Source organism: Vombatus ursinus, unplaced genomic scaffold (genome assembly GCF_900497805.2).
Source record: "Vombatus ursinus unplaced genomic scaffold, bare-nosed wombat genome assembly UNPS02014818.1, whole genome shotgun sequence".
Classification (NCBI taxonomy): Eukaryota; Metazoa; Chordata; class Mammalia; order Diprotodontia; family Vombatidae; genus Vombatus; species Vombatus ursinus.
In genome coordinates, this window is record NW_020954596.1 from 4,274,865 (window position 1) to 4,299,463 (window position 24,599).

Consider the following 24,599-nt stretch of genomic DNA (forward strand, 5'->3'; position numbering starts at 1 on the left):
GATCTGCAGCTCTCCCCTCCTTTGTAATCCTGGTGGGAGGGGCTGTGAGCTCTATCAGGGATGCAGGGCAGTTGAGATGTGGGGCCAGGAAGGCTACTGTCAGTAGCCCTCAGAGGAGCCCAGCCTCTCTTGCTCTGTTGACTCCAGATAGATAAAAGTGGAGAGATCGGTTTAGAAACTCTCTGGTTTCAAGGTGTGAGAAGGGAGAAAGTAGCTTTCCTTTGGATTTTCTTCCTCGACACGGTTCCTTTCTGAGAAGCCGACGGGGAAGTCTATTTCATCCATCTGTGCAGCTCAGGACTTAGACTATTGCCTCTCCTAATCCTAGTGACAAAAACAGCCATGGTGGCATATTAAGGTTTACAAAGCACTTCCCCCACAACAACCTTGTGAGGTAGGCTGTGTGCGTATCACTCTCCCCATTATCCAGATTAACAAACTGATGCCCAGAGAGTTAAAGCAGCCTGCCTAAGATTGCTGGTTAGTAAGTGTAAGAACTAGAATTTGAACCCAGATCTCTTGACTTAAAAGTCCAGCACTCTTTCCTCTATACCCACTGCCAACGACAACCACAAAAGTGTATGGAGAGGGCTGGGTGTGTTGTGACAGGAAGAGGTGGGAAGGATGGGGCTGCGGGTATGGGGGTGTCATATGTGGGTATGTGCAGGGGGTAGGGGGAGAGAGAGAAGTGCAGCAGGGTGTCTTTGAGAACAAGAGCTTTTAAGTTTATGAGTATATGGGTGTGCAGGCGGGGGAGGGAAGCATTTGTATTTTTGAATACTTGCTCATTGGCCATGACACCTCTTTGCCCTCCTCAAGACAAAGAGACTATTACCTGTTATAGAAACACATGGATAACTACATTGGGACGTTCACAGAATCACCAAATTGCTGAGTTGGAAGAGACTCTTTCCAGTTCACCCCAAGCTGAAGATACATTCATTCATTCATTCATTCATTCATTCATTCATTCATTCATTCCACAGGCACCTGTTAAGAAACAGGTGTTTATTAAGCACCTGCTGTGTTCGGAGGCCTGGACCTGGGCTGGCCCAGATCAGACAGTGTCTGGTGCAGATGCCAGTGTAACTGTAAGGCCACTTGGGTGTGGTGTCTTTCTGCTGGCACAGGGACATTTTCAGACCTTAGCACGCCCTCTTCCTAGGTGTCTCTAACCCCCGAGGGAAAGCCCCAGGCTGACAGACCTCAGTCTGTTGTTCTCTTTTTAGATAATAGAAAACGGATGTCTAATAATGGTTCGAATATTCACCCCCCCCCCCAAAAGTAAAACCTTTCTGGGATCATAGGATTGAGAGCTAGAAAGAACCATAGAACTGATCTCGTTCAATCTTTCATTTTACATAAGAGCAAACTGAGGATCAGGGAGGGCTGACGCAAGGCTACCCAGCTTGTGAGTAACAGAGCTGGGATTCGAACCCTTTAAAATCCTGCTTCAAAAGCAGGGATTCCGCCCCTCCCCCCTCCTGAGGTTCTGTGTGGGAGTGTTCCCCTGCTGGCTCTTAGGGGCCGGCAGGGGTCTGAGCCCTAGACGGTGGAGTCCATCGTTTGCTCCTTGGCCCGGACAAACTGCACTGCCCCATGCACGCTGTAGAACAGTAATTCCTTCATGCTTGAGTCATCATTGCCAAAGTAGCCGCCTCTCTTCAGAGAGTCTCTCACCGACGGGTTGCAGCCTGTGAGGAGAATGGCAATGTTCATGGCCCTGTAATCCTTCCGCACATTCTTCAGTGTGCTGATGCCAGCAGTGTCTAGGAATAGCACCGAGGAGCAGTCGATGATGATGGTGTGAAATTCACTTTGTTTAGGGACCAGGTGACAGGTTGTGTCAGCTTGGCCCAGTTCTCTAATGACTCCCTTTTCCACATGCCTCTCATCCGTGGTAGTCTTCCCCCTCTCACACTCTTTCCTCTTCGCTGCTTCTAACGTGGGGTCTAGGCCTGTCATCTTGTAGAGGGATTTTAGGAAGAAGTCCTTGTTTGCATAATAGAGAGGGGCTTCAAACCGAAATATCTTTATCTTGGGGACAGGGAGGAGGTTATCATATTGTTTGCTGTCCTCGTAGAAAATGGTGTTCTCAATTTGGCCTAGCAAGGCTACACGTGGATGCTGTGTGCGGCCCACCACGCAGAACATGGAGAAGAGGATGCCCACCAGCAGCCCAATTTCAGTGCTGATGAGGGCACAAGAGGCCATGGTGACACCCCATACCAAGGCATCCGTTTTGTTCACACGGTACTGCTTGGGCACATCTCTGCATTTCCACAAAGCCCCCTTCAAGCTGACAATGATGATGCAGGCCAGGACGGATTTCTGTAAGGAGTAGAACAATGGAGCCAGGAATAGTAGCACCAACAATACCACGATGGCACTGACCACGCTGGACACTTGGGTGTGGCACCCGGTGGAGGTCTTGACTAGGCTTTTAGCCAAGGCTGCGCTGGTGGTGAAGGAGTGGAAGAAAGATGGGATGATGTTGCAGAAGCCAACCGCAAACATCTCTTGGTTGGCTTTGATGGGATAGCCATAGTTCTTGGCAAACATTTCTGACAGTGAAACCGTGAAGGCAAATCCAATGATAGCTATGGGAACAGCATCTAGGGCTACACGGTGCATCAACCCAAAGTTGGGCGCCTTGGGGGGAATGAACCCAGTTGGGATGTCCCCAGAGATGCTGGAGCCATAATGCTCGTGGAGATTCCCAAAGTGAGACACCAGAGTGGCAGTGACGATGACGATGAGCTCAGTGGGCAGAGGAATCTTCGTCTTATTCTTGTACCTGTCTGCTAGCTCCTTGGCTGCCACCAGCACCGTTAAGCAGATGACGCTGGTGATGACGTCGCAGACGTTTGCCTGGGGGAGGTTTCGAATCATGTTCACCCACGTGGCGAGAAACATACCGTATCCCTGGTGACGGGGGATCTTTATTCCAAAGAGGTATTTGACTTGGGAGGTTAAGATTGTTAAGGAGGCCCCCGTTGCGAATCCATCCAGAAGAGGTTGTGAGAGGTACGTGGAGACAAAACCAAGCCGGAAAAGTCCCATGAGAACCTAGAAAGAATGTGGAGTGTCAAAGGGGCAGGTGAAACGTTTAGGACCAAATACTTAATCGTGAATCTAGAACTCCACAACACCGGAGCATTAAAGGAGTGTTAGAACAGTGGTTTCACACTCAAATAGAAATAGGGGCCACCAACCTACCTAAGGATCCCTGCAGACCATGTATTGGCTCGGTTTTAAAATGTAACGTTAGCAATGTTTTATTAGTTTTGTTAAACATTTCCCATTACAATGGTTTGGGTCCCACTCAGGTTGCTGCTGGCTGGCTTTTGGCACCTCAGCTTTTGAATATAGAATGTGGAACCTGAAAGGACCTCGGAGACCCCACCGTCCAACCCTCCCATTTTATATTTAAGAAGACTGAAGTCCAGAGAAGGAATGGGCTTGCTCAAGGTCACTTAGTGAGTCAGTGTCCAAAAAAATGTCTCCTCCTAGCAACATTTCACCATTTCTGAAATTTTATCGTTAGAGAGGCATTCCTTTCAGTGAAGGCATGGCTCCACAGTGGATTGATTACAGGTGTAGGGGTAGAAAACACCAGAGCGGGGAAAGGGTTTATGTCTAAAAGGTCCCCACCAGAGCTTACAAGCATTTTGACCAGGAAGGTAACCCAGACATTGGTTTTAAGCCATATCTTCCCACTTTCAGTGATCCATGGTTTTATTAATGTGAGTCTTCCCTGCACTGATGCAAATCACAGCCCAACATGGATTCTATTTATCTAAGACAGTCTGTTTTGGGTTGATGCAATTGGAAAACTTCACATGTGACAATGGAAAGAAAAACTTCATATATCATAGTAGAATGGTTGAGGGATTTGGAATTAGGAGGAACCTGAATTCTAATCCTTCTTCTGAAATGCTGTGTTCCCTCACTTTTTATTTGGGGGGAACTGAAGCTAAGAGTTGTGAGGTTACTTTGTCCAGGGTCACACAGTGGGTTAGTGACAGAGTCAGGATTAGATGCCTTGTCTCCTGACTTCCGGGCCATGCAGTTTCTTCAATACACCAAGTAGCTTTCCCTCTTAACAAACATGCTCCTGGGGCCCTATGCCTTATGGGCACTGTCATTACTAACAAGAGAATAATTTTCCCTATTAATATTATCCCCATGGGGTATGGAACATTGCATTCAATGTTAGATTTTTTTTTTTTTTTGCTACATTGAGAAGTTTTGATGATTTTTTTCCTCTTCTTTTTCTTGAAAAACATTCTTTGTCTAAAGGACAATGTAGGAGGAGGAAAGGCATGGAATACAGGGAAATCTAGGTAATGTAAAGGCAAAATAAATCAATAAAAAATCTATTTTAAAAAAGTATTGTCCTTGTGGTACAGCCAGGTTGTTCTGCTTACTGTCCCTGGAACAGAAATTCAGGGCTGGGGAATAAGTGACCCCGAGGCCACATGTGGCCCTCTAGGTCCTCAAGTGTGGCCCTTTGACTGAATCCAGAGGATTCAGTTCCCCACCCCTGGAACAAATAGTTCTTCATTAATTCCTGATTCCACACCTTTTCTCCTTTCTGCTGTTTTCCAGTCTCAGGTTGCAGAAACTGAAGAGCTATGTCTGAATCTTGGCTCTGTCATTTACTAATTCTGTGACTGGGCCGGTCTCCTCATTTCTCTGGGCCTCAGTTTCCTCCCTGGTAAAATAGATACTGGAATCTTTGCACAGTTACTCTGAAGATGACCATCCTCTTTGTGAGGAAGTCTTATGTGGTTGCTTTTAGCATTACCATTGATGCCGTCATTACTAGGAGTGCTGCTCTCTTTTGACACTCTAACTTTGCAAAATGTGATCCATCCTTTAAGATTCCTTTCTCTGTGAAGCCACCCTGATGGCTGAGCTCCCCCAGTGTCTATTGTCTGTACCTGGCAGATATCAGGAAGTCATATGCTGCCCAATATTTGTGGTTATCTTTTTATGCCTCCCTCATCTCAGAGATAAACCAAAGAAAGACGCAGGCACTGTTTCATCCTTATCCTGGCTCCTGATACTGAGCATGTAGTAAAATCACAGACTTGCAAAGTGTCAGAGCAGGAAAAGAGACCATCTAGTCCAGGGGTTCTTAAATGGGGGTCCCGGGGCCCCAAAAGGGTGTGTGGATAGATTTCAGGGAGTCCAGGAACTTTGGTGGAAAAAAATTACATATTTGTTTTCATGAACCTCCAAATGACATTTAGCATTTCCTTCAATATGATTATTTAAAAAAGAAACCAAAATGATTCTAAAAAAGACAAAAAAGAAAAAAATTAAAACAAAAAAGTAATTGGGAAATATTTGACAAAAGAAACAAAAACACAATAAAATATGTAGATATTATTTTTAAAAAACCTGATTCTGAGAAGGGGTCTATAGGTTTCACCAGATTGCCAGAGAGGCAATAACATAACATAACAGATATGAAAAAAGCTTTGTAAGAGTAGGTAAATGGTCATCCTTTTTTCTGGTCCCTTATCATGCTCAGAAGGTGATTCTGGATTCTTGAAGGTTATGTCAGTAAAGTGTTACCAAACTAAAAAGGGTTTGAGTCAGTGGGAGCCTTTTTGTTGGGCTGGGACTCTTACCTGATAGACTCCGGCCAGGAAAGTCAAGGCAGTGGCAATGCTGATCGCGTAACATTCCTTCCCGCATTCTGGACCTGTGTTCCCCAGAGGCAGATCAGAAGCTGGGAAGGTCTCGTTGCTGCCATTTCTGCTGTCTGGGGAGATGTCTTCATTCAGGTCAAACCCAGCCAGCTGTAATTCTCTGTCCACCACTTGCCCCACCATGAGGCAGAGCAGGCTGAAGATGCCCACGGACACGTGCCGGGAGGTGCCCATTAGGAAGTAGATGATGTTGGCGAAGAAGGACGTGTAGAGGCTGTAGATGGGCTTGAGACCTGCGAGCAGGGAATAGGCAATGGCTTGAGGGACCAAGATGACCCCAATGACGAGGCCAGACATGATGTCACCCACAATGTATTCTCTGAAGCGGTACTTAGGAAGCCAGACTGTCACAGGGAAGAAGCCCAGAACAGAATCCTTCAGCCTGGCCGGGGTCAGGGAGCAGCTCCTCCTCAGTTTAGCCTTTGCCATCTCTCGAAGGCTTTTCTGAGTTGGAGCTTGTCTCTGGATGAGGATGGGAATCTGCAGCCCAGGATCTGCTCTCTCCAGCTCAGCTTGCCCATCCATCTTGGGAGCATTCATGCTGTGCACAGTTGTGCCTGCCAGAGAAACAAATGTCAGTCAGAAGGCCCGCTGCCGCCAACATTAGGAGACCTCAGCTTTTCCCAGATGCACCAGCCCATGGGTCCCATCTTCTTGTTCTATTATTTTTATACAAAAGGAGAAGGTAGTGTTTTATTTACCATGGGTTCCCAAAGTGGGTGATACTGCCCCCTGGAGGGTGCTGGAATGATTCATGGGGGCTAGCCTGGGGTGCAGTTGGGGGGTGTTGAATAAAAATAAGGAGGTGGTGGAGGCCTAAGGAAAGAAAAGATAAGAAAATTTTGAAAAACTGTTCATATAGGTTTCATTTGGCATGTAATAGAGTTAAAGTCATAGTGATTACATTATTTTCTCAGTAAACACACAAAATGCAAGTTATAAGCGATCAGTAGTCAAGTCTGCTGACAAGTCTTGACAAGCAAGTGTTGGCAGACCAGCATGTCAGAAAGTCCAGCATTGGCAGAAATATGTGCAGGTGATGACTTGTTTACAATATGATACTATATGGTTACATGATGCAATATTGTGTCATCAGAATTCAATGCAGGAAAAAAATCTACAGATTTGCAATAAATTATTTAATTTAAGATGTATCATTTAAAAAAATATTTTATATATTTTTTTAAATGACTCAAATTTTCAAAAAAAAAACCATTGAGGGAGAGTAGATTTCCAGGGAGTTACTGAGTAATTTTTTTTTTCAGAAAGGGGGCAGTAGGCCAAATAAGTTTGGGAACCTCTGATTTAGACACTTCATTCCCAGTCTCACATACTTTACATACCACATAGATCCCCAGCATCCTTCAAAGCACACCTCTGTAACTACTATCTACATGAGGTCTTTTCTGATACCCACCCCCCTGCCTCTTGCCTCCAGCCTCCTACAGGTTTCTAATTCCCTCCGTCTTAAATTTACATCAAATAACTGGATGCACACATATATACATGTAGTATTCCTCCCCATAGAGCATAAGCTTCTTGAAGGTAGGGATTGGTTCTATGTTTAAGTTTTTATCTCCAGCATTTGGAACAGTGACTTCTGTTGAATACAATTAAATGCTTATGGCTGTTTACATAGTTTATATAGTCCTTAAACATTTTTTTTGTTAAGAACTTGACAATCATGAACAAACGTGCCCACAGACAATGGATAATACAAGAAGATTCTTTGTGAAACTATGCATCTATTTCATATAGCTTTTCTAAAAGTATAAGTCAAAATTAGCACAGTAATGCCAGCACTACCCTGCTTGTCCTCTGCCTTCTTGGATAACATAGTTTTTGTGCATCACTTATAGAATTACATACTTGCCACTAATGGAATTTTTTTTATATTTTATTTCCCCTCCAATTACATGCAAAAACAATTTTTAACATTTTTTTTTAAAGTCTTAAGTTCCAAATTTTCTTCCTCGCTCCCTCCTCCCTGAGATGGTAAGCAATCTGATATAGGTTATACATGTGCAATCATGTAAAACAGCTAATAGGTTTTTGCATCACTTATATTTTCACATCACAGGTCATTTTTGAACTTACCCACAATTTGTGGGCAGCCAGGTGGTGCAGTGGATAGAATGCTACCTAGATATTTAGTACAACCCCCCTCCCCTTTTTTTCAGATGAGGAGACTGAGACGAGAAAGGAAGTGACTTGCCTGAGGTTACCCCCTAAGTCGTAGGGCTGGGAAATGAATCTAAGTCCTTTGACTCTGGTTCTAGTACTTCTTCTACGAGTGCAGTGGATTTCCTTGCTTTTCTCGTCATGCTCAGGCCCCTAGGAGTTGTGCTCTTAATGCTACAAGCCTATTATTGTTGAAAACCTCTCCTAGGTGGCAGCTTCCAGGCGGATGCTGATCTCACAGTCTTTCCCTGCACTAGCTCCATTCTCCATCTGCAAGTACTTCTCAGTCTTTCACTGATACCCTGCATGTGTCTTTTCTTCTATTTTTTTTTTGTTTTGTTTTATGGGAAGGGCCAGGGGAGGGGGGGAGAGGGAATCTCTTAGCCATCACCTTCTTGACCTTGTCATTGCTATCAACACCAAATTGATGCCTTGTAGTGACTCACTCACCACAGATCTCTGGCGTTGTCTCCACAGAGCAGCTCCCAGCTTCCAGGAACATTAATTCCATGTAGACTGAGCACAGATTTAATTAGAGAGGACGTCCCTGCCAGCCAGCCTGCCTGTCATGTGTTACCACTGCAGTAAATGTTCTCAGGTTCTTTTTTTTTTTCCTTGATTCATACTTTCAAAAATAAAGCATGGTTTATCAATGGGCCAGAGATAGTGGGTCAAGAGATCAGGGTCCTAGTCCTGGCTCTGTCATTTACTAGCTGTGTGATGTCAGACAAGCTCTTCTTTCCCTCCTTGGGACTTTTTTCCTCCTCTATAAAATGAAGAATTTGGTCTAGATTAAGGTTCTTAGCCTTGCATCTTTAAGCTTATGCTTTAAAATATTTTGATAACTATTTCAATATAATCAGTATTCTTTGTACTTTTATGTATTTTATTATATGTACTTTAAAACATTATTCTTTTGCACATGTGTAACATATTAAATTGCCTACCATCTCAGGGAGAGGGAAAGGGAGAGAATTTAAAACTCAAAACTTAAAGAATGTTAAAAATTGTTTTTACAATAATAAAATATTATTTAAAATTTTTTTTTTCTTAGAATATCCATAGGCATCAACAGACTACCAAAGGGATCTGGGGCACAAAAAAGATTAAGAACCCCTGGTCCAGATTGATGTTTCAAAAACCAATTTAACTAGGAGCTGAGATCATATTTATGAATCTGATCATTGCTGGACCAGGGAACCTTGGGACATGGAACACCCAAAGAATAGTCACTAATGAATTGATGTCTACTGATGAAATGTCCTAGATATCTGGGCTTTGTCTGATATCATTGGACATTTTATCAATGACTTGGATTGGATGCTTATAAAATTTTCAGATGCCACAAGGCTAGAAGAGATAGTAGAGTGTTGGATGAAAAACTGTGGGTTCACTGAAAGGAGGTGGCATGGTGCTGCAGGATGAAGGCTGTTCTTTGCATCAGAGGACTTGAGTTTCAATCCCCACTTTGCTGCTAACTACTTCTGTGACTTTAGGCAAATCAGGTCCCTCTCTGAGCTGCAGTTTCCTCATCTATAACATGAAGTTGGGGGTTGGTCTGGATTGCCCATGAGGTGCCTTCTGGTTCTAGGTCTGTGATCCTAAGGTCCTCCATTGTAGTCTGGATATCCACTTGCTGAGTTCTTTGGGGAGGCTCTTTTTTTTTTTTTTCCAGGTACAAGTTGTGCTAGGTGGCGCCTAGGGTCTCTTCCAAATCTGAGATACAGTATTCACAGGAGTACTCATGGCTCCTTTATTTTCTTGGGTTAGGCGTGGGGGTCCCTCCAGTAATGGAGGTCACAGACACTTACTTATACCATACATTATGAATTACTTTTTTAGAAAAAAAAAAATTCCTCCCCTGCTGGCCAACTCTGTGATGAATCCTGTCAAACTAAGGCTGATTGTAAGATCATAAGACCATATAGCGTTAGGATCTTTATTATTACAGATGAGAGAATGAGTCCAGAGAGGTTAAATGATGTGCCCAAGGAGCAGCTAAGTAGCGCAGTGGATAGAGCACTGGCCCTGGATTCAGGAGGACCTGAGTTCAAATCCAGCCTCAGACACATAACATTTACTAGCCGTGTGACCCTGGGCAAGTCACTTAACCCCATTGCCTAGCCCAAAAACAAAAAACAAACAAACAAAAAATGATGTGCCCAAAGACCTATGGTTTAGCCTGTTGACAGATGATTTAAACCAGGTTTCTTCCTACTGCAAATCGAGTTTTCTCTCTCCATGCACGTAGTAATGCTGTACTTGTCCTGAAAGCTTGTTCACATGGGCAGGACCTTCCTATCAGGAGTGCGTATGCCATAGGAATGGCCTCTTATAGCTCAGGGGCATCTCCCCATCTTGGTGAGGCAGGGGAAGACACAAAGAGAGGTAGGGGTAAGGAATAGCTGTGTGACTTTGGGGAAGTCTCTTCCCTTCTCTGGGATGGTGTAAAGGGTTCAAAGAAAAATGAAGGAAGCAAGACTTACATTCATACAAAAAAAATTCTGTACGTAACAAATGTTTTCATTTTTAAAATGAGAGCATTTCCGTGTACAGAAGAACATAAAAATAAGATTACCTATGAAACCATGAAACTACATTTCATACCACTTAACTTTTTAAAAAAGTGCACAATAATTCCATACATCACTTTCAAAACTGTCCCTCTTGTCTATGCTTCCTTCTGAACTTCCTTCTTTTTCCTTCTGAACATTAAAAAAAAAGTTTCACCAGCCCTCCTTTTTGGGGATATATTTATTTCTCTTCCTTGGTGGCACAATGGATAGAATACCAGGCCTGATGTCAGAAAGACTCATCCTCCTGAGTTCAAATCCAGCCTCAGACATTTACTAGCTGTGTGACCCTGGGCAAGTCACTTCACCTTGTTAGTTTCCTCATCTGTAAAATGAACTGGAGAAGGAAATGGCAAGCCACTCCAGTATCTTTGACAAGAAAACCATGAATGGGGTCACAGAGAGTCAGACATGACTGAACAAACTTCTTCTTAACCTCTTCCTCCCTGATTAAAAACTGAGAAAACCTCTTCTAACAAATAAGCATAGTCAAGCTAAATGATTCTGAACCGTGGCCCTGTCCACACATGGGTGTCTCTTTGTGCACCTTGTGTGTGTCCAAAATCACCATGCCAGGAGGTGGGTGGCACTCTTCATCATACGTAGGTCCTCTGGAGACCTGGTTGGTCAGCGTTCTTACAGTTCATACTACCCAAGGATTCTCTGAAATCATCTCTTTTGTCATTTTTTTTTTTTTTTGCTTAGGCAGTTGGGGTTAAGTGACTTGCCCAGGGTCACACAGCTAGTAAGTGTCAAGTGTTTGGTCTGAGGCCGGATTTGAACTCAAGTCCTCCTGACTTTAGGGCCAGTGCTCTATCCAGTTCGCCGCCTAGCTGCCCCTCTTCTGTCATTTCTTAGGGTGTAATAATATTCCATTATATTAATATACCACATTTTGTGCAGCCATTCCCCATCTGATGGACAACCTCTTAGGTTTTAGTTTTTTACTTTTACTTTTTTCCCCTCTGAATCTTGTTTTCAGTATCAAGACCCTTGTTTTATTTACAACAGTCCCCTCCCTCATACTGGTATTGTTTTCATTTTCTTTCTTAATTCCCCCCCCCCATTCCAGATTATTTCCCTGTTGAGTTGTGTGTTTCTACACCACACTGTTTGTGTGTGTGTACTTGTATGTGTGTTTAACCCTCTTTTGTTTCAGATAAAAATGAGCTTCATTTCATGGAAGCCCACTCTCCCAACCCTCTTCCTCCGTGTTTGTATAGTTAAGCATAGGGCAACCAGGCCGCGCAGTGAACGTATTTAAAACCAACCTCAGATAGTTCCTAGCTGTGTGACCCTGAGCAAGTCACTTAACCACTGCCTGCCTCAGTTTCCTCATGTAAAATGAGAATAATAATAGCAAGTACCTCTCGTGGTAACTGGGAGGATCAAAATGAGATAATATTTGTAAAGTGCTCAACAAACCTTAAAGACCTATATAAATGCTAGTTATTATTATTATATAGCTGTCATTATTATTATAATACATATCTTCTTGTGGACCCCAAGTAGGAGGAAAAACAAGTTCCATCACCTTCTTCCTCCTTTCTACACAAGTGCAAAAAGTTGTATAGAAAAGCTAACCCTCAAAATAGAATCTATCTACCCCCAGGTCCTGTTTTTCTTATTTAATTCCCTTTGAAGACATCAAGTTTCTGAAAAAATACTTGGTTCTCCCTCTGTTAGAATGTTAGCACACGTGATCATATGATCCCTTCCAATGTCTCAAATAAGTTTACCTTTCTAGATTTCTCTTGACTCTTGTATTTATATTTTAAAGTTCCAACTCATCTTTGGTCTTTTCATCAGAAAAGTCCTCTGTTGAAGGACTTGGAAGTCCTTCAGATCATTCCTTGCTTGGAAGTCCTCTGTTCCATTAAAAGTCTGTCCCTACCACTGCCTTCTTCCCTGCCAACGCTGATTCTGATCTTTGCAGGGAAAGTTACTCTTGGTTATAAGCATTTCTCTAAACCTTTTGGAATATCGTATTCCAAGATGGGATAACTGACCATAATTCCTTGGTCTGATTGATTTCAGTATTTGTTTCTTTGATGTGGAAGCTTGGGCTTTTGGCCTAGGCATTCCTGAGAATTTTCCTGTTGGGGTTCCTGCTTTCTTGTCTTTCCTTTGCCCTTTGCTTCGAATAGATCTGAGCAGTTTTGATATATGATTTCTTGAAGTAAACTGTCTAGGTTTTCTTTTTTTTAATTATATGTAATATTTTATTTTTCTCCTAATTATATGTTAAAACAATTTTTAATTGTTGTTTCTGATGCCAACTCTCTTACATTTTCTTCCATTTTTTCAATCTTTTGATTTTGTTCAAATGTTTGTTGCTATCTAATGAAATCATTCATTTCTGTTTGGTCTAGTCTGGTTTTTCGGGAATGTGTAACTTGGATAAGGTTTACCATTTTCTTTTCCCTTTCTTCCAGAGTGTGTCTGTAATTTATTTTTCTCTCTTCCTTTTCTTCTAAGTATTCATGTAGTCCTTGTAGAAAATCAATTGTTTTCCACCGAATCACCGTAGCTGTCACTGGGTTATTTGTTCCTTTTGGGAGCAGAGATTTTGGGAGGCCTTTAGGACTGTAATCATGTTTGATAATAGTTGACATTGTGTTTGATGTACGTAACCTCTGGCTTGAGTTCCTGAACTGAGTCTTTGTGTCAAGGCCGCAGTCTGCATCCTGCTATACTTTGAAGTGGGGTGGTTGGTCTTGTGTGGCCTTGCCTTAGGTCCCCTGCGTTTCTGGACTGACCGTCCGACTCCTGCAGTTAGACCTTGCCCCTGAGCTTTGGCATGCAAAGTGCTATATCTTCAGTTCTCTTTCTGGGGTCTTAGGACCAAGTGAAGAGAGACATGGAGCCCCTGTGCCTGGGCTATCCCCGTCGGAGCTGCTCTGCTGTTCTAGTAGCTACTGGTTCTTAGGGCTCCCAAGCTCCTTACCACAGGGTTTCCTGACCACCTGGCTCATTTGCCTGTGCTGGTCCTGGCTTAGTTGTCAGCCTCTTTTCTTACTGCCTGCACATTTCTGCCTGCCTTTTTTTTGTGCATTTCAGGGGTGGAAGAAGCCACTTGCTATAGTTTCTCATGGGACTTCTTGATCGTTATTCAGTCTGGTGCAAATATTATGTTTTTGCTAAAGTAGTCATGAGGGAGCTGGGTCATCTGCCTCTGTTCAGGCAGTTATCTTGGCCAGAAGTCACTGTAATAAATATTTAAATATTTAATTCAGTTGTGATTTCAGAGTTAATATCTTAAAAAGGTTTTTTTTTCTCATGGAAATCTTATTCACATTGCCAAAGAATACCAGGGTGCTTTGGGAACCCTAGGAAATCTGGGACTTGTTAACCCCCCAGTGTCTCCTTCCAGCTCCAACATTCAGTAAGAACTGTGTTAAGTTTAGAAAAAAAAGCAAAATTCAGTTCAACACACAAGCATCCAGCACCTGATTTATGCAGAGGACCATGCTTCCAGGTAGGGGAGAGGAAGTGTTTCCATCAGACACAGTCCCAGCCCCCATGGCTCTTAGCTTGGTAGGGAAAGAAGATAAAACATTGATGATACAAAACATTACATGTTAAGGGCATCGGTAGAGGTGAAGGCACATTGCTGTGTGCAATCTCAAAGGAAGGTTATTAGCAACAGCGGAAATCAGGGAAAGGGTCATGGAGACAGCAGCTATTGAGATAGACTTTAAAGTGCTTGGTAAGAATTCAGCAGGCAAAGAATGGGACAGAGAATATTCCCTGCACGAGGAATGGACAGAGAAAAGTCACAGCGGTAGGAAGTGACAGATCTTTGAACCGCCAGAAAGAATTGTCCAGTTTGGGTGGAGCTTAGGATTTGAGGAGGGGAGTAGTGTCAGATCAGGCTGGAAAGACAGGGAGAGAACAAATGACTTGTTTTTCAGTCGTATTTGCCTCTTTGTGACCCTGTGGACCATATTCTCCCTGGGTTTTTCTTGGCAGAGATATTGGAGTGGTTCACCATTTCCTTCTCCAGCTCATTTTACAGGTGAGGAAACTGAGGCAAACAGAGGTTAAGTGACTTGCCCAGGATCTAAGTAAGTAGACTTACTTGCCCAGCTAGTAAGTGTCTGAGGCCAAATTTGAACTCAGGTCGTCCTGACTTATCCACTGAGTCACCTAGCTGCCTCTTAAGACTTGAATTTGATGAGACTAAGAAACTGAATAAACTTCGTTAACACACGCGCACTTCCCTAGTGCTACAGAGTTTTCAAAGCACTTTGTTCACTACAACCATGCAAAGTTTTCACTTTTGTCTTTTTATCCCCAGCGCTCAGCCCAACACCTGGTCCATGGCAAGCATTTAGTAAATAAAGAAATGTTTGCTGATTGATTAATTGACTGATTGAATAAGATAGCATATTATTATTATCTCCATTGGACAGGTGAGGAAACTGAGGTTCAAAGGTCAGAGGACTGACATGACCAGCCTTGTGCATAAGGAAGCTAACTCTTATAGGGGTGTTTCTACAATAACAATTGGTACAATTCTCAAATGCACAAGCATAGTAAGGAGAGAGTTATCTAGGAATACTAGACTAGCAAATCATGGCAATGCTGTCAGTACAGTTTACTTAGATTTCACTACTTGCCGTTTGTCCTTCGTTTTTCAGTGACGTCACTGGGTGATGTCTTGACTCACGCGTGAATTAGATTTAAGCAAGGCAGAGTTGCACAAAGTCATCAGCCTCACTCTCTCTTCTACACTCATCAAGTGGTTTGGGAAGCACTGGATGACCTTGGTGTTTTCAATGTCTGACCCAGCTCTAATGGCGCCCGCCACAACACCTACTTCAGCCGCCTTCGTGACTATTAGAACAAACTGTTCTTATCTGCCCATTCTGCCAAGGGAAGTCTTCACATGCTGGGGGTAGACATCCCCTTAATTCACTAACAGGTTTGAGGCTTATCAGTTACCCTCAACCAGGGGTGTGGCCACTGCACGTGCTACAGCTTCTTGGAACCATAGATCTCTCATGCTGTTTTTGTAGCTGATATGGAGAGAGAGTAAGCGTTCTTCATCTTTTTGTGTTCTGGGCCCCTTTGATAGTCTGGGGAAGCCCGTGGACCCTTTATCAGAATCATGTTTTTAAATAATTAAAGGAAATGCTAAATTTCATTTACAAGTTGGTCAAAATAAAGATGTAATTGTTTTCCGATCCAAGTTCACACAGCTCCTGATATTTATCTGTGCACCCCAGGTTAAGCATCCCTAGGCTAGATTCAGAACTGGTTAATGTCCTCACTTGATGAGATAGTCATTAATGAGCTGATGTTGCTTTTGGGGGGAGATCCTTCCTTAGAGTGCTCCAGCAATCTCTCCTTATTAAACATTTGATTAATAACCTCAATAAAGACAGAGATGGCATCTTATCAGATTTGCAGATAACACAAAGCCAAGAGGATTAACCATCGTGTTGGATGACAAAGTCAGGATCCAGGAATCTCTTGGCAGGCTAGACCTTTGGGCTGAATATAAGAAGATGAAATTTGATATGGATAAATGTAAAGGATTAAAAAAGTTGGCTTCATAAGTATAATGTAGAGGAGGGGTGCCCAACTGTTTGTCTGAGAAAGATCTAGGCTCGATATAAGTCAAGAGTATGATATTTCAACCAAAAGAGTTAATATGATGTTAGACTGCATTGAGAGTCATATTGGCCAGACCCTCTCATTGATCAACCCTCATATGGAATATGTTCAGTTTAGGAAGAACTATGACAACTTGGGAGAGGCAGCATGGTGTAACTGAGAGCAAGCTGACTTTGGAGTCAGGAAGTCTTGAGTTCAGGTTCTCTGACCCATGGTGGCTGTGCAACTCTGGACAAATCACTTAACCTCTCAGGGGCTCAGGCAGCTCTCTAAGACGACAAATCGCATAATACGTGCAACTGGTATTGATGGAGGGAATTTCTCATTGGAAGTTCCCTAAAACAATGAAATCTCCAAAAAATAAGCTGAAGAATGACCGTGATGGTAAAGGGTCCTCAAGATCATGGCATATGAGATTTGGTTAAAGGAACTAGGGGGTGGTTAGCTGGGAGAAGACTTAGAGAGAACAAAAACTGAGAAAAAATTGGAGCTATTCCAAAGTGGAATGGAATGTCCATTAATGGCTGCTAGGTGGCGCAGTGAAAAGAGAGACTCCTCTTCCTGAGTTCAAATTAGGCCTTAGACATTTACTAGCTGTGCGACCCTGGGCAATCACTTAGCCCAGTTTGCCTTAGTTTCCTGATCTGTACAATGAGCTGAAGGAGGAAATGACAAACCACTCCAATATTTTTGCCAAAGAAACCCCGAATGGGGTCACAGAGTCCGACTGAAATGACCAAACAGCAACATAAAAAGTAGAATGGGCTACTTTGTCAAGAGATGGTTCCCCTTCTTTGCTGGGAGTCTGGATAGCACCTTGTAAGTGATATTATCCTAGGGATTCCTAGTCAGATACAGGTTGGACTATATGACTTCTGAGGTCCTCCCAGTTGTGAGATGCTGAGGTTTGGGAAGGTTCTACTTCCCCATCTCTGTGGGCACCGTCTCCTAGAAACCCTGATCCTCTGGATTCGTGATGTAGAGGTCCTGGAGTGAGCTTTGGTGAATAAATGATGGAGCACAGACAGAGCCAGACTTAGACATCTATGAGGTCGTGTCTCCCGAGTGCAGTGTGACCACATGCTAAAGCTCATCACACTTTGTAATTCTCTGTCTGAGAGTGAAATATAATTAATGGAAATGAAGTGGCCCACACCTTCTAGTGTTTCTCGCTAGCACACCCAAACCTGCTTTCAACAATAACCCATCCACGTCCCACTCAGTCAGTCAGTAAACACGTTCTGTGCTGTCAGCCGGGCACTAGGCTAAGTTCTGGTTTCCACAAGACCGTAGAACACGTTGTGGCCTTTGGAGATTGAAGGAGGGGAGTCACCTCGTCCGTGGGTTTGATCTGGCCTGTTCTTTAGTGTCATAATAACAACAGTGGCAACTCCCTGGCACAGTCCAGAGTTCCTCCTCCGCAGTAAACAGACCCCTACCTCCTTTATTGATTGCCGTTCTCTGGCTTCAAACAGCTTGTACACACATACTCACACACACCCCCACTCCCACCCCTGCCCCCACCCCCACCCACCCACACACTCCATTCCCCAAATACCAGGGCAGAGGGAATGTAATGATAATAATTCCCATTTCTTGAGTGCTTTAAGGTTGTCAAAGTGATTTCCTCACTGCGACCCTGTGAGATAGGCTTTGCAAATATCATCATCATCATCATCATCATCATCATCATCATCATCGTCATCATCATCCCTGTTTTACAAAGAGATTGAGGCTTAGGGCATCTGTGATTTCCCAGAATCTCAGAGTTAGAAGGGACATCAGAAGCCACTTAGGTCAGGGGTTCTTAATTGTTTTTGTGCGTCCTGGACCCCTCTGGCAGTCTGGTGATGCTTTTCAGAATCATGTCTTTAAATGCATAAAATGAAATTCATAGGATTGCAAAGGAAATCAATTATGTTGAAATACGGTTATCAAAATATTAAAAAGAAAATTAAAAGGCTCCCAGACCGGGGCCTTCTAGCCTTTTTTGTGAAGACCTCCGTGAGAAAGAACCCACTATCAACACAACCCATTACCTTTTTGTCAGTCAGTTAACAAACATTTGTTGTTATTATTCAGTTGTTTGCAGTTGTGTCTGACTCTTTGTGACCCTATTTGGGATTTTCTTGGTAAAGATACTGGAGTGGTTTGCCATTTCCTTCTTCAGCTCATTTTTTTACAAATGAGGAAACTGAGACAAGCAGGGTTAAGTGACTTTCCCAGGGTGACACAGCCAGTAAGTATCTGAGGCCAGATTTGAACTCAGGAAGAAGAATCTTACTGGCTCCAGGCCCACACTCTAATTAGGTGCCAGGCACTGTAGAGGCACGTACAGCTAAGTGCTGGGGACGCAAAGAAAGGTAAAACACCCCACAACCTCTTTTCTCAAGGAGCATGCATTCTAATGAGGGAGAAAACATGTAGATATCTAGTTCTTTCCACCTACATCTATATACATAGATAAGTGTGTGGATATATATACTTAGATATAAAATAAACACGCACATCTATCATCTGTGTAGAGTGGATGAGGGTCATTTAAAAGGAGAAGACACTAGGAATTGGGGGACTCTTGCAGAAGGTGGAAGTTGAATGTCTTAGAGAAATCCAGGGAGGATAGGGCATGCTAGGTACAGAGGACTTATGTAAAGCTCTAAATGTTTAGCAGTTACCTTTATGGTAACTGATGTAACTGATCACAATAAGGAAAATACTGGAGTTTGAGTTAAGCAACATGGATTCAAATCCCTGTATGACCTCTGTGACTTTGGTTAAGTCAGTTAACATCTTTAGGGCTCAGTTTCCTCATCTGTAAAATGAAGGGTTTGGGTGAGATGACCTCCAAGGTCCATTCCATTTTAAAAAATGAATGTTAAAAATTGTTTTTACATGTAATTAGAAAAAATAAAATTAAAATTTTTTTTAAAAAAAGTAGTAAGCATCCCAATATGGGAATTATTTAAGCAGAGGCCATATGAATACTTGTTGGGGATACATTGGGGTGAAAAGTTGGACTGAGTGATCTCCTAGGTCCCTTTTGACTCTTGAGACCCTGTAATTGCAAGTTACTGCCATTCCCTTGGATTATAGTCTCATCCCATTTTAAAATACATACGTGAGGAGAAAGTTATTTCTAAACACTTCAACAAGCATTTATTAAATATTAGAACAAAGATAAATGGCTTGAAACTGTTAGTGGAATTGGATATTAACACCTTAAGGGGAATTGGCTTCTCAGAGCTTTCCAAATGACATCCCAGGAAAGTATCTTCCTGTGTGTGGACCACAGTAACAAGATTTATTGTGGGGAAAAAAAAAAAAAACTCACAGTGAGAATAGTTCATGTTTCTATAGTGCTTTAAATAGCTTAACTTTCTATAGCCCTCTAAGGTAGGGGTATTATCCCCATTTTACAGATGAGAAAACTGAGGCTCAAAGTGGTCTTAAATGATTTGTCCAAGGTCACACAGCTTTAAGTGCTAGAATCTCCTTGCTTAAATAGAAAACTGTCTTCCAGCCATCTAGGAAAAGATTTAAATTTGTTCTACTTGCCCCCAAAGGGCAGAAGTCGGAGCAATGGTTGACCGCTAGGTGGCATAGTGGATAGAACACTGGACCTGCAATCAAGAAGACCTGAGTTCAAATTTGACCTGAGATGCTTGCTAGCTATGTGACCCTGAGCAAGTCACTTAATCTGTTTGCCTCAGTTTCCTCAATTGTGAAATGGGGATAATGATAGCATCTGCCTCTCAGGGTTGTTGTGAGAATTAAATGAGATAATGTTTGTGCTAAGCACAGTGCCTAGTACATAGCAGGTGCTTAATAAATGGCTTGTTCCCTTCCCTTTTTCACTTTTTTTCTTTTAGTTTGGTATAACAAATAGAACTCTCCCTAAAAAGCAGGGGATGGGTAGTGAGTTCCCCATCAGTGGCAGTGTTCAAGCAGAGGTTGACAGCATTCCTGCTTGTGTGCAGGTCTGATGACCTAGATGACTTCTGAGGTCCCTTCCATCTCTGAACTGCTGTGATTCAGTGAGCAAAAGTCAGCATTATAAATTATGCACATGCGTGGAATATTGCATCTGATGCTAAGAGCCCCAACTTGTTCTGTCACCTAATTAGGCAATTGTAGCCTAGATTTTAGACTAAATCAGATTTTTAGGCTCGATTAGATTTTTCTGGAGCATTTCAAAAATGCTCCAGAACACTTTCCCAAATGGGAGGAAATCATCTTGTTCTACATGTATGCTGGCTAGAATACCAAGCTGTGTTTGCATGTGATAAGAAACACACACCCCAAATGGGACCTGCCTAGGATGAGCACAGCATTCTGAGGTTAAAGTTCTCTGCAGCTTTTGGCCCTTAGGAGGAAAGGCACTCTGCAAAGCTCATCTGAAATGGAACGGACACTTTTAAAAATTCCATGGTTTAAAAATTCAAATCTGTCTGCACCACATGTTTCCTTCCTGCCCCATCACTGGGATCGTAGGGAAGGTTAGCATTCCTTATGATTGTGAGGATGATATCTGACATTTCCATAAAGATTTTAGGAAGACAATAAGCATTTATTAATCACCAATTATGTGCCAAGCATTTTCCAAATACCTTCTCATTTGTTGCTCACAGCAACCCTGGGAGGTAGGTTCCCATTTTAAGGATGAGGAAACTGAGGCAGACAGAGGTTAAGTAACTTGCCCAGGGTCACATAGAAGGTAAGTGTCTGAGGCCAGATTTGAACTTGGGTCGTCTTGACTCCATGTCCAGTGCTCAGACCTTAGTTCAATTAAAAATCATAGTAACTTTCTTGCTTGCTTGCTTACTTTTTAGTGAGGCAGTCGAAGTTAAGTGACTTGCCCAGAGTCACATAGCTAGTAAGTGTCAAGTGTCTGAAGCTGAATTTGAACTCAGGTCCTCCTGACTCCAAGACCGGAGCTCTATCCACTGCACCACCTACCTGCCCCCAAATTATAATAACTTTCTTTATTTTTCTTGCTTTTTTTGGGAGGGAGGTGATGGGCAGTATGTTTTGCATGACTTCACTATAATGTGTATCATACTGCTTATCTTTTCAGTTGGGTAGGGGAGGGCGGGTGGGAGAGAATTTGGCACTCAAAGTTAAAAAATGAATGTCAAAAAAAAAACCACAAACCAACACCAACATAGTAGCCCCTTTCTTTCCTGAGTAAGAGGAATCTACCTTGTCCTATATTCACCCACAAGAAAAATGCATCCAGATTTTTTCTTGATTGATAACATAAAATACTGAATTCCATGTTCGAGAAATACATCAGTCTTCCTTGTTAATAACATGTTTGGGGTTAGCCCCATGCCACAGGTGCCTTGTCCAGTTTGGGCTCCTAACAGCTCAGCCAGCGTGAACCTGTTCATGCCAGAGGATGGGCGCCCAAGACTGATGCTGCTGCCTCACGGAGTCCATCTAGCACAGTTTCTTAACCAGTTGTAATTTAGAATAGTTATAGTGAAGGAAAAGAAGGTGGTGGGGAGGAGAGGGGTACGAAGCAGAGACATTTTTTTTTGGTTACTATTCCCCATCTCCCAATTTTGATTTTCAGCACCTAACCTTTAGTTAAAATAATTCCAAGCTTTAAATTTTTTTTTTTTGGCACTTTAAAATAGGCAAAGGGAAAATGCCAAGATCAGGAAGATGGGATAGAATCAAAGACTGGAGGAGACAAGAGGAAGAATGTGTGTCTCTTGCAGGCACGAGAGGAAGCAATGGGAGGTTAGCCACATTCCCCTTGGATCCTGAAGTTTAATTTAGTATTTTACTTTTCCCCAGTTACATGCAAAAACAATTTTTAATATTTGGTCTTAAAACTTTGAGTTCCAAATTCTCTCCCTTCCTTCCACCCCACACCCCCTCATTGAGAAGGTAAGCAATTCGATATAGGTTATACATGTGTAGTCATGCAAAACATTTCAACAATAGTCATAGACCCAAAACAAACGAACAAACAAAACTGAAGAAAAATAAAGAGTTAAAAAAAAAGTATGCTTCAATCTGTATTCAGACACCATAGTTCTCTCTCTGGGGACGGATAGCGTTTTTCATCCTAAGTCCTTCAGAGTTGCCTTGGATAGTTGTATGCTGAGAAGAGCTAAGTCATTCACAGCTGATCATCTTACAATATTGCTGTTACTTTGTGCACAGTCCATTTCACTTTGCATCAGCTCGTGTAAGTCTTTGCAGGTTTTTCTGAGAGCATTGGATCCTGAAATTTAGATCTGGCTGAGATATTAAGAATCCTTCAGTTCAACTGCTTTTACAGATGAGGAAACTCAGTCTCAGATAAGTTAAGTCACTTGCCCCTGGAGGCAGTAAGTAGAATGAGGATTTGAACCCAGACCTTCTGACTTGAAATCCAGGTCTTTTTTTTCCCCCTTTCTCCACTCTACCTCTTTTACCTGTGCACCTTTCAGAACTGAAGAAGAAAAACAGTGACTGAGTTCTTCTTACCTGGGGAGAATGAAGGGCTAATGTTCTAGCCTGAATTAGCACCTCAGAGATGGAGAGAAGGAAGAATTGATGGCAGCACCATGGGGAGTGAATGTCTGGGGAGGAGGACTAGGGCACTGGCCTCCACTGGCCTCAAAGTGGTCCTGGCCCTTCATACTGTGCCAGCATGTGCCAGCTAATACTGGCCCTTCATACTGTGCCAGCTAATCCAATCCCTCCCTTCAAACAGCACCCAATGGGCATCAGGCTTGCTGTTCAATTATTTACCCCAAAGATTGCTGACTCATGTGTTTTGCAAAGTCAAGTGTTACCTAAGAGGGCTAATCTGGTGGGTTGTCCTGTAATCAGAGCCTCACAAATAGCTAGGGTTCTTTGGCATCTGGGAAGAATAACGAACTTACTTCATATGATAAGGAACTAGGAGGGGAATTTGTCAATTCTGCCGTTTTTTATTAAAGGGCCTTTCTCAGTTTCCAGAACAGAACCTGTGGAATTGCGATGAACTTTGTGGATAGTAATTGAGTCCCACTATGTGCCCGGCCATGTGGGAGCCTGGAGAAGGGAAAGACCTGGGTGTTGCCTTCAGAGAGCTTATCGTTTGTGAGAGCCCGAAGAGGAACAGATAACACTTAGGGAGTCCTGGTATCATTTTGTCCAGGAGCACAAGCCAAAATGCAGTGTAGCTGTTAGACAAGAGGGGGATGTGGGAAGAGCACTGGGGGCTAGGACACCGGTTTCTTCCCCCCATTGTGACCTTAGGCAGAGCTAGTTAACTAGGGCTTGGGCCCAGGGCACCTATGTTTAGAGGGTAAAAAACAAATGAACAATTAGTACATAATTAGGAAGAAAAATTAATTAAAATAGGAAGTCACCAGAGGTGAATAATTAATAACACCCATCTGTGAGCCACAATAGCAAAAGGTCTTAATCTGGAGCTCATGGACCCTTTCTGATTCCCAATCTAGTTGTTGTCTTTTCCTTACACCTTTCTGCCTGTGGAGAGATGTCAGGGGATCTGTGAAGTTGGATGGGAAGAAAAATTAACTCTTTATTTTCATTTACCTCTAACTGAAATTCGGCACTTCTTTCAGTCGTTTAAAAACCTTATTCAGGGACAGCTAGGTGGCACAGTGGATAGAGCTCTGGCCTTGGAGTCAGGAGGACCTGAGTTCAAATCCGACTTCAGACACTTGACTCTTACTAGCTGTGTGACCCTAGACAAGTCACTTAACCCCAATTGCCTCACAAAAAGAAAAAAAAAAGGTCAAATAAATAAATAAATAAAAGCCTTATTCAGAAAAGTAATGTATTGGCTTCACCAGCCGGTCAAGAGTCCAGAATACAAAAATACATGCATCCCCTGTGTGTATCCCCTGTAGTAACAAATTAACCGAATTTGTCTTAATTGTTTCTTATATTATTTTCATGTCCTAAATTACATTGATTTAAGGGTCTATTTCCTGATGTTTACTCCTTCTCACCGAGGAAGATCATGCTGGCCCTACAAGTACCTTCCCCTGATTGGTCAGTTCCTTGGGGAACCTCCAAAGGAATGTGCCCAAGCCAGCCATATTCCCTCCTTCATTTCTCTCTAGGTTCTGTCCTTGACTCTCTGGGTTTCTTTTTCCACAATGCCCCTACTCGGGTACATCTCCCTCTTCTTTCATCTGCCCCACCGTCACCCCCCATTCTGTGTTGTCTTCTCCTGTTCTAATGGAAGCCCCTTGTGGGCAGGTACTGTCTTCCAGCACCAAATAAGTGCTTGTTGACTTGATGACTCAAAATCTGTGATTCCATAAATTCTAATTCTGTGAAAAATGGCAGAAGAATGTCTTGGGAAGATCGTACTACTGAATTATAAAAATCCCAGGCAGCAAACAGCCCAACGTGCTGCCTTTAATGTCTGACCTTTCCGGGCCTTTCCTTATTGCCCATGGTTCAGTTTGCTCAGAAAAGGTTAAGGTTATTGAGTGGAAGTTAACGATTCCTGGGAATCCAGAGCCTTAACCCTCACACCTTC

The 24,599-nt window shown here is 42.8% G+C and overlaps 2 protein-coding genes across 11 annotated transcripts in view; one reads left to right on the top strand and one right to left on the bottom strand.

Moving 5' to 3' along the window:
• The window catches only part of IDUA (iduronidase alpha-L-), a 71,055-nt gene that overhangs the window by 9,300 nt on the left and 37,156 nt on the right, over window positions 1-24,599 (top strand). The window lies entirely within an intron of this gene.
• Window positions 1,448-22,667, bottom strand: SLC26A1 (solute carrier family 26 member 1). The gene is made up of 3 exons (XM_027836488.1): window positions 22,580-22,667; window positions 5,643-6,280; window positions 1,448-3,069 (listed from the first exon to the last, which is right to left on the bottom strand). The coding sequence occupies exons 2-3, from the start codon at window positions 6,261-6,263 to the stop codon at window positions 1,546-1,548; spliced, it is 2,145 nt and encodes a 714-aa protein (XP_027692289.1). The 5' UTR covers window positions 6,264-6,280; window positions 22,580-22,667; the 3' UTR covers window positions 1,448-1,545.

What these genes read in the sequence shown, in the direction of transcription:
- SLC26A1 (XM_027836488.1), bottom strand. Translation starts at nt 6,263, where the DNA reads ATGAATGCTCCCAAGATGGATGGGCAAGCTGAGCTGGAGAGAGCAGAT. An exon ending in TCCTGGCCGGAGTCTATCAG is followed by an intron (nt 3,070 to 5,642) that starts GTAAGAGTCCCA and finishes CATTCTTTCTAG; the next exon opens with GTTCTCATGGGACTTTTCCG.